The following is a 12236-nucleotide window of genomic DNA, read 5'->3' on the forward strand; positions in this document are numbered from 1 at the left end:
TACTTTTTCAACTATCCACTGATAAATGTTACTTTGTGGGGGGTTCTTACTGTACGGATTGCTACAATCAGTTACTCTAGTTACCTCACCACCCCACACCATCACATTTGCAGTAAGGAACAATTGTAACACTGCTGCTATTTGTAGCTTTATCGGAAGTTTGGAAACAATCAGGCTAACTCACTGTTGATTTGATATCTCTAGAGATGTGCCTGTAGTATAGATGTTGTAACATGTTTTACCTTTCCTAATACTGAATTAATCAGGCCATATTGTATTCAGACAGGCCACCAAACTGTTTATATGATCATTTTGCTCTATGAATGATAATCATATCCATACTTTTACTGAGACAGTCTGTTGCTCCTTGACTAAAGAAATGCTGTATTAATTTATTTGCAAAAGAGGCTTAAGTGCTCTGGGCGTGCCACATTACCTCCCAAGCCTCTGCCTTCCAAACTCCATACTCTACCCCACACCACCATGCTCTGCTTGACTGGCAGCTTACTGGTTTGCCTAAACAGGGCTGGACCTGTAAATGATCAATGGAGTCAGAGCCTTGAGATGTGCATTGGCACTCCTAGAGCACTTACGCCTAATTTGCATAAAAACTAAAAGACCAATTTATCATTCAGGAAATAGATTGCATAGCTAAATCCATAAATTATCTTTCAGAGAGCACCATGACCATATAAACAGTTTGAGTTGCAGTGATATGTCATTTTATTGGAAGAACACGTGTTAGTAGCAAGCACAGGCTGAACAAAACAGTAGAAAAACATGTTAATTTTAACTGTCTATAACATATTAACAGTATACTATTTCATTTTTAATATCTGCAGTCTTCAGAACATCTGTGTGGATAGTTCCACAAAATTCAAATATTATTAATCTATTTATTCCTTTTTTAAACTTCAGCTGTGGATCCTCCTTCAGACTTGATGGTCACAGAAATTTCTTCTAAATCCATGAAGATCACCTGGAGGCCTTCACCGAGCCAAATCACAGGCTACAGAGTTCAGCTTATTCCTATGTTGGCAGGAAGCAAACAGCAAGCCTTGAATGTTGGCCCTCAAACTACAAGTCTTACTCTAAAGGATCTCTCCCCAGATACAGAGTACCAGATTAATGTATTTGCAATGAAAGAACTCACAGCAAGTGAGCCAATCTCAACACTGGAAAAAACCCAGGCAACGAAAATAAGAGTAGGTAAGATATTGACTCAAATTGTTTACCTTCCTGTGTAAAGAAGTTTCCCAAAGCATACAAAGTAAAAACAATATTTTTTGACTTATGCTTCCCTGCAATAATGTCCAAAAGCTATAACATATGATGGTATTGTATTTTGTAGAATGTTCCGGCGGAGTGGATATAAAAGCTGATGTTGTCCTCCTTGTTGATGGCTCCTATAGTATTGGAGTGGTAAATTTTGCAAAAGTCAGAGCCTTCCTGGAAGTGCTAGTTAAAAGCTTTGACATCTCACCCAATAAAGTCCAGATCAGTCTTGTACAGTACAGCCGAGATCCATATACAGAATTTTCTTTGAACAAGTATGACAGTATTGAAGATATTCTTCAAGCAGTAAATACATTTCCTTATAGAGGGGGCTCTACTAACACCGGAAGGGCTATGACTTTTGTCAGGGAAAAGGTGTTTGTTGAGAGCAAGGGAGCAAGAGCAAACGTCCCAAGAGTCATGATACTCATTACTGATGGAAAGTCTTCCGATGCCTTCAAAGACCCTGCTATAAAGTTGAGAAACTCAGATGTGGAGATTTTTGCTGTTGGTGTTAAAGATGCAGTAAGAACTGAGTTGGAAGCAATTGCCTCTCCACCTGCTGAAACCCATGTCTACACAGTAGAAGACTTTGATGCCTTTCAAAGAATTTCCTTTGAGCTAACTCAATCCATCTGTCTTCGTATTGAACAAGAACTCCAAACAATAAAGAGGAAATGTAAGTTTTTAATGGACATAAAAGGATGTTGTACTCTCAGTACCTGTACAATCCATGCCTAAGCAAATCATCAAAAGACTATGCTCTCTTTAGCCGTTAAAGGAATTCAAAAATTTGAATAAAATGATAACTTGATATCTGGGATCTGACATGTTATTTCATAGAAATGCACATTTTTCTTAATATGTAAATGAGCTCTTAAGAACTATGGGCCAGACATAGATCTCACTGAGAATATGCATCCAGAGCTTGTTTTAAATAAAAGGGAAGTTACCAGTGTGAGACATTTAATGGCTGACAGTTGGTTCTCCTGATCTACATATCTCACACTGGTAACTCCCCCTTTCATTTAAAATAAGCTCTTGAGTCAGCTTCTAAGAGAGATCTATATCCGGCCCATAGATCTAACAGTTCATTTACATATTAAGAAAGATTTGGATTTCTATGGAATAAGGGCCCTTTCACATTGCGTTTTTTCCTACTTTCAGTTGCCTCATTGGGGCTTACGTCCCACCCTCCTCCCTCATTAAACGGATTTGTGCATATATGCCGTTGGGGCCATTGACTATAATTATGCAGAACCCAAATTGCTTTGTCATGCATCATTTTCAGCCATATATGACTATATTTAATATGTCTTGGTTCCCCCCTCGAATAGGTGTCTATGGCCAAAAATACTGCATGACAGAGCACACAGTGACTTCATCTGTATCATCATGGTCAGTGACCATGTTGGCGTATAGGCTCAAATCATGTTTGGCAGGGGGTACAGACATGACCACCGATTGAGCCACGGAACATAGGAAAAAAGCAATCTGTAAGGGCCCAAAGACATCAGATTGCATATATCAAGGTATAATTTTATTCAAGTTTCCATGATCTGCATACCCATGTACATGGCTTAATAGGGTGGATCCTACTGATAGATTCCCTTTAACTTTGACTTCCACTGATAAATTTACATCTTAGGATCCATATAGACACAAAACTTTTTATGCCTTAAGCCCCACTGATAACAAAAAAACACACTAAAAGCACTTATCAATGATAGTTCTAATTTTGTCAGTCTATTTTTGGTATCATTACAGCTTTAACGCCTGCTCAGAATCTAACTTTCTCCGAAGTCACATCCAGGAGCTTTAGAGTACACTGGTCACCAGCAGGTGAAGATGTGCTGTCATACTTTGTCAAGTACAAAGTGGCTGTTGGTGGAGAAGACATCATAGTGTCTGTTCCAGGGACAACTACCACCACTCTTCTTTCCAATCTCCTTCCAGAGACTACTTATGCTGTTTCAGTTTCTGCAGACTATGAAGAAGGAGAGAGTCCTCCTTTGGATGGAGAGGAAACAACATTAGAAGGTAATTGCACACAAGACATAAAAAACTCTTAGACCTTTAGGGATCATAATAATGTCAAAGTCTGGGTTCACCAGAATGTCCTTTGGTTGCCTGGAGCTCTTTTTTGACCTTGAGTACGTTAAACCATTAGTAGAGAATGATCTTATTACTCAAGTAACAAGAATATGAGCTGGATGGAACATTTCTTGAGAGGAATCTTTTGTTTGCTTATCAAAAACTAAAATGAGTTATCATGTAGGGGGAATCAAGGCCATTCACTTGAAATAGCTCTTATTTTTTATGACCTTCATAAACCCTGTAACTTTTGAATCAAAACTGCGTAGATATATCAGGGCATTGTCTTTATTTCTGCATATTTTAGAAATTAAAGTAGGTGGCTGAGAAGCATAACAAAATAATGATATAATAGTATCTCATAAAGTATTTTAATACACCCATGTTTACAAAAAGACAGCTGAAAAGAGTCTGATGAGTCAGCCTGTCAAAATGTTCTATTAAATTCTTGCTGGGAGGTATCTTTAGTCTTTAGTATACTAAAACATTTTGGCAGCAATTGACATTTCAACATAAAGTTGTGATAGACCTCATAAAGTGAAGCACTCTATTAACTTAAATAACTCTTATTGTTCAATGATTTGCACTGACAAATCTAGATTAAAAAGCCATTATGTATAAAAAGGGGTTTTGAAAAGTGTTTTATTTATTTATTGTACTCATTTATAGAGCCCCATCATCTTCCACAGTTCTTTATGGACATTTTCATCATTGTCCCCATTGGGACTCACAATCTAAATTATTTTAAGTGTGGGAGTAGACTGGAGTACCCAGAAGAAACCCACGCAAACATGGAGAGATCATACAAGTGTTTGATTATTCAGTCCTATGACACAGTTTATACTTATGATTTTAAATGATTTTCTAATTCTTTATACCTTTCACATGATTCTTAAATTAAATTCATACATTTCTCCTTCTTTCCACCTTACTTTTAAAGTGAAAGGAGCACCTCGAAACCTTATAGTAAGTGATGAGACCACGGATAGCTTTAAGGTAGGCTGGTCACCAGCTCCTGGCAATGTCTTAAGGTACAGGATTGGATACCGTCCAGTTTCTGGGGGACAACGTAAAGAAGTGACAGTTCCAGGGAATGAAATAGCCGTGACACTACAGAATCTTATGTCGGACACAAAGTACCAGGTGTCTGTCACACCTGAATATCGCTCAGGTCCAGGGAAACCTTTACTAGGAAATGGAGCAACTGAGGAAGGTACAGTACCTGTTTTAGTCTACTTCCCATTAGTATTTTTTTACATCTTCTAATTTCATATAAATATGATAAAAATTCTCTGTAGTGTTTTATTATTACTAACATTGGCTCATGTTTTATCTTACATACAGTATTAGGAGAGCCAAGAAATCTGAGAGTTTATGATGCCACCACATCAAGCTTGAGGTTATCCTGGGGTGCAGCACCAGGCAAAGTACAGCAATACCTTGTAACCTATGTGCCAACTGCAGGAGGGGAGCCCAAAGAGGTCACACTGAGAGGAACAGTAACTGATACAGTATTAAAAGAACTGGATGCTGGTACAGCTTATTCCCTGTCTGTAAATGCTTTATATGGATCAGGAGCTGGAGCTGCCGTCACCGGTGAAGGAACTACGCTTGATGGTAAGAACTATTTTTGTTATGTTTCTTTTTCTGGTTGTTGTAGCTTTATGATGTTTATAAAGGAATTTTTGTGGCAAGTGAATTACTTTTTGCAATGTTTCAAATGTAGTTTTTGTCCAGTGCTACAGATGATCTCCTTCCTATGGAATAATATAAGGCTGTGTTCAAGCTATTTCAACAAATGTGTCTTTGGAAAATTACCTATTTTTCAATCAAGTTTTTGTGTTAAATATATGTCTTTTTTCCATATCACAATCTACAATAATAAATAATTAAATAAAGCTCAGTTTTCATATTGGCCACTGGAGCCTTATTAGACCCATACTTCCTATCCTCTCAGGAAGAATTTACAGCAGTTTTACAGGCAGGATTACAATGTCAGGTAACACCTCTATACACAATTGATAACTCAGGATCCACAATTCACAATAAGTGATATCATAGTTGCTCCTGCTCCCCTTCCCTTCAGTGACTTTTGCACATGCTCATTAGATGCTTCAATACAAAAGATAGTGCCTGAGTCAGTCTGTTGCTGTTAATGTACATGTGTATTTCCTGAAACAATGTGAAATACAAGTTTACAACTGCCCCATTTTATTTTTGATATAGATCATTTTATGGAAAAAAATCATTGCTAAAATTGATATTACACAGAAAAATTGTATAAACAAAAGGCCATTTTGTGGCGACACATTCCTTTCAAGTATCACCATTTGTCTACAAATACAGTGACCTCAAAAAGATCTTTGTTACATTGTTCTTCTTATGGTCATGAAGAGCATAAGAGGAAGAAAACAAAACAGTAACTACAAACCTACCTACCAACCACCAACCCAGATACCTGCTATCATTGCCTTATAAAAAAAAGAACTGTAACCTGATTGCTAAGTTTATTTTCTGATCCATCTCTGCTGTATGCCCCAGATTTCTGGGTCCAAACAGATGTTTGAATCTGTATAACCCCTTAACGACCGCCGATACGCCTTTTAACGGCGGTAATTAAGGGTACTTAAACCACAGCGCCGTTAATTCACGGCGCTGTGATTTAAGTGAATAGCGCCCCCCAGTGTCAGATTTTCTCCGGGGCCTCGGCTGCCAGGGGTAGCCGAGACCCCAGAGAACATGAATCGGTCGGTTTTTACCGACCCCCACTTTTGCGATCGCCGTTATTAACCCTATAACGGAGACCGCAAAAAAAAAAAAGCCGCGATTTTACATTTAGTTTCTCTTTCCTCTGATGTGATCGCACATCAGAGGATAGCGAAATAGGGTCCCCGATCCCCCCGGTCCCCTCCCGGTACCTCTCCCTTGTCCTCCGTCCCCTCCCGGTGGTCCCGCGCCCGCCGGCGTCATCCGATGGGCGCCGCCATCTTGAAAATGGCGGGCTCATGCGCAGTGCGCCCGCCGGGAATCTGCTGGCTCCGGCTGGCAGATTCCATTCATTATTTTGATCACTATGATAAACGATCATAGTGATCAAAATAATAAAAATAGTACATAACCCCCCCGTTTATCACCCCCTTATATAGGCACACATAATGAAATAAAAAAAATATTTTTTTTTTCAGTTTTCCATAAGGGTTAGGGTTAGGGTTAGGCTAGGGTTAGGGTTAGGCTAGGGTTAGGGTTAGGGTTAGGCTAGGGTTAGGGTTAGGCTAGGGTTAGGCTAGGGTTAGGGTTAGGTTAGGGTTAGGTTAGGGTTAGGCTAGGGTTAGGGTTAGGCTAGGGTTAGGGTTAGGCTAGGGTTAGAGTTAGGCTAGGGTTAGGGTTAGGCTAGGGTTAGGCTAGGGTTAGGGTTAGGCTAGGGTTAGGGTTAGGCTAGGGTTAGGGTTAGGCTAGGGTTAGGCTAGGGTTAGGGCTAGGCTAGGGTTAGGGCTAGGGTTAGGGTTGGGCTAGGGTTAAGGGTTAGGGTTGGGCTAGGGTTAAGGGTTAGGGTTGGGCTAGGGTTAAGGGTTAGGGTTGGGCTAGGGTTAAGGGTTAGGGTTGGGCTAGGGTTAGGGTTAGGGCGAACTAGGATTAGGGTTAGAATTAGGATTAGGGATTAGGGTTGGGATTAGGGTTAGGGGTGTGTTGGGGTTAGGGTTGGAGCAAGAATTGAGGGGTTTCCACTATTTACCAACTTTGGGGGTCTAAAAAATCACTTTTGTGGAAATAAAAAAGACTTTTTATTTTCACGGCTCTGCGTTTATAAACTTCTGTGATGCGCTTGGGGGTTCAAAGTGCTCACCACACATCTAGATAAGTTCCTTAGGGGGTCTAATTTCCAAAATGGGGTCACTTGTGGGGGGTTTCCACTGTTTAGGCCCATCAGGGGCTCTGCAAACGCAACATGATGCCCGCAGACCATTCCATCAAAGTCTGCATTCCAAAATGGCACTCCTTCCCTTCTGAGCTCTCCCATGCGCCCAAACAGTGGTTCCCCCCCACATATGGGGTATCAGTGTACTCAGGACAAATCGCATAACAACTGTGGGGGTATGATTTCTCCTGTTACCCTTGTAAAAATAAAAATTTGGGCGCGAAAAGATCATTTTTGTGGAAAAAAAATGGATTTCTTATTTTCACTGCTCTACGTTATAAACTTCTGTGAAGCACTTGAAGGTTCAAAGTGCTCACCACACATCTAGATACGTTCCTTCATGGGTCTAGTTTCCAAAATGGAGTCACTTGTTGGGGGTTTCCACTGTTTAGGCCCATCAGGGGCTCTGCAAACGCAACATGATGCCCGCAGACCATTCCATCAAAGTCTGCATTCCAAAATGGCACTCCTTCCCTTCCGAGCTCTCCCATGCGCCCAAACAGTGGTTCCTCCCCACATATGGGGTATCAGCGTACTCAGGGCAAATCGCATAATTACTGTGGGGGTATGATTTCTCCTGTTACCCTTGTAAAAATAAAAATTTGGGGGCGAAAAGATCATTTTTGTGGAAAAAAAATGGATTTCTTATTTTCACGGCTCTACGTTATAAACTTCTGTGAAGCACTTGAAGGTTCAAAGTGCTCACCACACATCTAGATAAGTTCCTTAATGGGTCTAGTTTCCAAAATGGGGTCACTTGTTGGAGTTTTCCACTGTTTAGGCACATTAAGGGCTCTCCGAACGCAACATGGCATCCGATCTTAATTCCAGCCAATTCTGCGTTGAAAAAGTCAAACGGTGCTCCATCCCTTGCGAGCTCTGCCGTGTGCTGAAAAAGGGGTTTACCCCCACATATGGGGTATCGGCGTATTCAGGAGAAATTGTACAACAAATTTTGTGGTTGATTTTCTCTTTTAACACTTGTGAAAATAAAAAAAATTGGTTCTGAAGTAATTTTTTTCCAAAAAAAGTTAAATGTTAATTTTTTCCATCCACATTGCTTTCGTTCCTGTGAAGCACTTAAAGGGTTAATAAACTTCTTGAATGTGGTTTTGAGCACCTTGAGGGGTCTAGTTTTTAGAATGGTGCCACTTTTGGGTATTTTCTGTCATGTACACCCCTCAAAATGACTTTAAATATGATGTGGTCCCTAAAAAAAATGGCTTTGTAAATTTTGTTGTAAAAATGAGAAATCGCTGGTCAACTTTTAACCCTTATAACTTCCTAACAAAAAAAAATTTTGCTTCCAAAATTGTGCTGATGTAAAGTAGACATGTGGGAAATGTTATTTATTAAGAAATTAATGTGACACATCTCTCTGATTTAAGGGCATAAAAATTTAAAGTTTTAAAATTGCAAAATTTTAAATTTTTTTGCCATATTTCTGTTTTTTCATAAATAAACACAAGACTTATCGAATAAATTTTACCACTAACATGAAGTACAATATGTCATGAAAAAACAATCTCAGAATCAGCAGGATCCATTAAAGCGTTCCAGAGTTATAACCTCATAAAGGGACAGTGGTCAGAATTGTAAAAATTGGCCTGGTCATTAAGCTGCAAACTGGCTCTGTCGCTAAGGGGATAAAAAGAGATTTCAGGATAATAGTGTTGCGATTTTGGTGAAGGCTGGACTTTATAAAACTACTTTTTTCTAAATATTATTTTAGTTTATAGAATCAAAATTACTCATTAATTTTATGTAGAGTTACTTTTACTATGCCTAGGGAGCTTTACTATGACTATACGTAGCAATTCTTGATGGAAGCCACACAACTGTTTATTTTTATAGCAAGTTCTTTAAACTGAACATTCTGAATAAGACTCAAATGTGATGTAGCGTGAAGGCAAACACTTGCTCTTCGGATTACCCTTGAGTACAGTATAGCTTTCAAACACAAATCAGGTTGTTAAACTAGCAGAAAATAATATACTTTTTAGCAGAATTAGTATAATTTATTTTCATTTTCATAACATATAATTGCATTTAGGTGGGTGTGTATACCGATCAGCCATAATGATAAAACCACTGTCAGTTGACATGAATTACTTGCCATTGTCTCTATACAATAGTTGGATACGGGAGGCAGCACGTGAACAGTAAATTATGAAGTTGATACATTGTAAAGAGAATAAATGGTTTAACATTGACAAGAACAAAACTGTGCCATCTGGACTACTCAGTCAGCAAATGTCCAAAATAGCAGGACTTGTGAAGTGCTCCCAGTACATGAAAAGAAGGCCAGCTGTAAAATCAGTATCAGGGTTATGGATGGCAAAGGCTCTGGAAAGGAGCAAAATGAAGTCCATAATGACCATGCCCACAGAAGTTGATGCATGCTATGATGGAAAGGTATTGCATTGACAAGATGTTTAGCTACATGCTAACCACAAATGTACAGTCAGTAGGCTTGTGAGCTCAGAACTAGACCATGGAGCAATGAAGAAAATGTTCTTGTCTGATGGATCATGTTTTCCTTTACAACCCATGGGTGACTGAATGTGGGCTGCTTACCTGGCTAAAAGATGGCAAGAAAATGCACTATGGAAATGAGGCAGACCCAGACAATGTTCTGCTGACAATGTTATAATGTTAGTGCACCCTTTCATAATAACAGTAATCCATAATGACAGTGACCTCTTTCAGCAGAATAATGTGCTCTGACACACTGTATGGTTTTAGGAATTTGATAAACAGTTCAAAGTGGTGACTTGTAATCTGAATTCCCCAGATCTCATTCTGATTTAGCATCTTGAAAAGCGAGGCCGATCTATAAAAGCTGCTTTGCAAATTACAGGAGTTAGGCTACTTTCACACTCGCATTTTTTTGCGCAGTGCAAGCGCAGATAAAAAACGCATCATGCGTTTGTGTGTGTTTTTTTGCGGGTTTGGGTGCGTTTTTAAAAAAAAAACAGCGAAAAAAAAACCGCAAGTGTGAAACCAGCCTTAAAGGGGTTGTACAGTTTATATTTAGCAAATCTGTTGGGGGAAACATGATTTTGAGGCACTAATATATATATATTACAGGTTCTCCTCCTGCATTTATTGTTGTAGCCTTCCTTAGAGTGTTCACAGCTCTCCAGTCCACAAAATGACTATTAATGGAGGGGCATGTGACTAGATCTGTTCGATCTCCTCTGATTTTGAATGCACAGTGTTGTTCAGTTTCAGAGGCTGGTGGACAAATCTGGTCATTTCTCAATCAATGGCAGCCACTTTGGTAACAGACATTCTGTTCAATTTGTAAAAAGGTTGCATTAACAAGAAAAGGAGATCTTATAATACTAATATATTAGTGTCAGAAAATTCTATCTCCCACACATTTGCAACAATATAGTTTAAGCATACAACCCCTTTAAATGATCTGTTGCTAATGCCTTTGTCTTGTAGTCCTGAGGACACCTTAACAGTTCTTGTGGAGTCCACACCTTGACTAACCAGAGATGTTTGATGGAACATGATGGACTTAATAATTTTAGGCAGGTAATTTAGTTAAATTATGGATGATTGGCATATGTCATGTGCTTATGCCAACATTTATCAATAATAATATATGTCCCTTAACCAGAGATCAGTGTTAACCTATTGACTATCTCAAATACTTTGCCATTTGTTAAACAGAGTTTACAGCCAATTATCATGCGGCATGTTTGGTCTACTCAGGAAATTCATATACAGAAGGAAATTAAAGAAGTCTCATTGTATAGCAACCATTTACAATATATGCTAGGACTGATGATTTAAACAGAAGACACAAATTTAGCTGACCGTGCTTTCTTTCCAGGCACTCTAAACTGAGGGGAAAATGGAACCCGATATGCTGGAGGTGGACAGTCATTTTCATTTTAATCTTTTGGACAGAAAGCCTCATATGTTCTATTTTCTGTGGTAGCTGGCATCCAATTAACTTTTCAATGCACAATGCTAATGAAAAGTGCAGGCAGCTTTCCCTGTTTGTCCAACTTTAATAGTCCTACAATACTCATTGTTACCAAACTTTTCAGGGCCCAAATAGAAACGTAATGGAAATTACAGGCAGAAGAACTCGGAATTCAATAATCTGTGGCTGCTTTTTAATGCTACTGTTTTAGTAATCGAATTTCCCAAGAGTGAGGAGGTGGTTAGAAGAATCTTGGCACAAGTTCATTTTTTACAACCTAAGGGCACACATTTAAAAAAGCAAACACAGAATACATTTTAGTTGTTAATATATTAAATCAGTCTTGATGTTGATTACTGAGATGAAATTAGAGGTTGAATACTTTCTCTTTTTCCATTGCTGTAGGCAGAATTGAGAGTAACCCAGTTAATGCCTCTTAAAAATGTGTCATCTGATTACAAAACATGTTAATAACCTTATATTTCAAAATGGCATGTGAGTGCCAAGCCCTGGATGCAACAAATGAAAAATTGCACCACTCTTTACCTACATAACCTGCTTGGAGCGCAGGCATGGAAACTTCATTTTGGTGTTTTTTGCCTGATTTAAAATGTTACTTAAATGGGAAATACTCTGGCAAGGATTGCCTCTTGAATGCAAAATCTTTTTTAAAAAGAGCTGACTACTTTACCAAAGGTGATTACTTAGAGGAGGCTATGGACAGTCACATAAATATCCATCTATGAAATGCTTGGACTTGCCCTAGAGAGGAGTGTCACAAATTGGGCACCTTGACTATAACATCTACAGTATATGCCCTAATAAGGCATATGGACATGTGTTGTCATAGTGGCCCGCTCTCCTCCTGTACCAGTTGTGACTTTTATTGTGTAAGATTACTCTACTTGTTTTTATGTACAGTATATCCCTTTTCACATGTAAAGCGCCATGGAATAAATGGTGCTAAAATAATAAATAATAATAGTGAAACAATTTTCTTGAAATAGC

The 12236-nt window shown here is 38.9% G+C and overlaps 1 protein-coding gene across 3 annotated transcripts in view; it reads left to right on the top strand.

The window, feature by feature from the left end:
* COL12A1 (collagen type XII alpha 1 chain) overlaps positions 1 to 12236 on the top strand; it is a 221073-nt gene that overhangs the window by 31389 nt on the left and 177448 nt on the right. For 2 of the 3 annotated variants that reach the window (XM_073569320.1, XM_073569322.1), the window contains exons 9-13: positions 919 to 1209; positions 1352 to 1954; positions 3043 to 3315; positions 4310 to 4582; positions 4714 to 4986. The exons of the other annotated variant lie outside the window; for it this stretch is intronic. In XM_073569320.1, the coding sequence (XP_073425421.1) occupies positions 919 to 1209; positions 1352 to 1954; positions 3043 to 3315; positions 4310 to 4582; positions 4714 to 4986 (1713 nt within the window). The remainder of the gene's footprint in view (positions 1 to 918; positions 1210 to 1351; positions 1955 to 3042; positions 3316 to 4309; positions 4583 to 4713; positions 4987 to 12236) is intronic. 3 annotated transcript variants of the gene reach the window in all.

Source organism: Dendrobates tinctorius, unplaced genomic scaffold, assembly GCF_039654945.1.
Source record: "Dendrobates tinctorius isolate UK_male_01 unplaced genomic scaffold, ASM3965494v1 ptg000024l, whole genome shotgun sequence".
Lineage (NCBI taxonomy): Eukaryota > Metazoa > Chordata > Amphibia > Anura > Dendrobatidae > Dendrobates > Dendrobates tinctorius.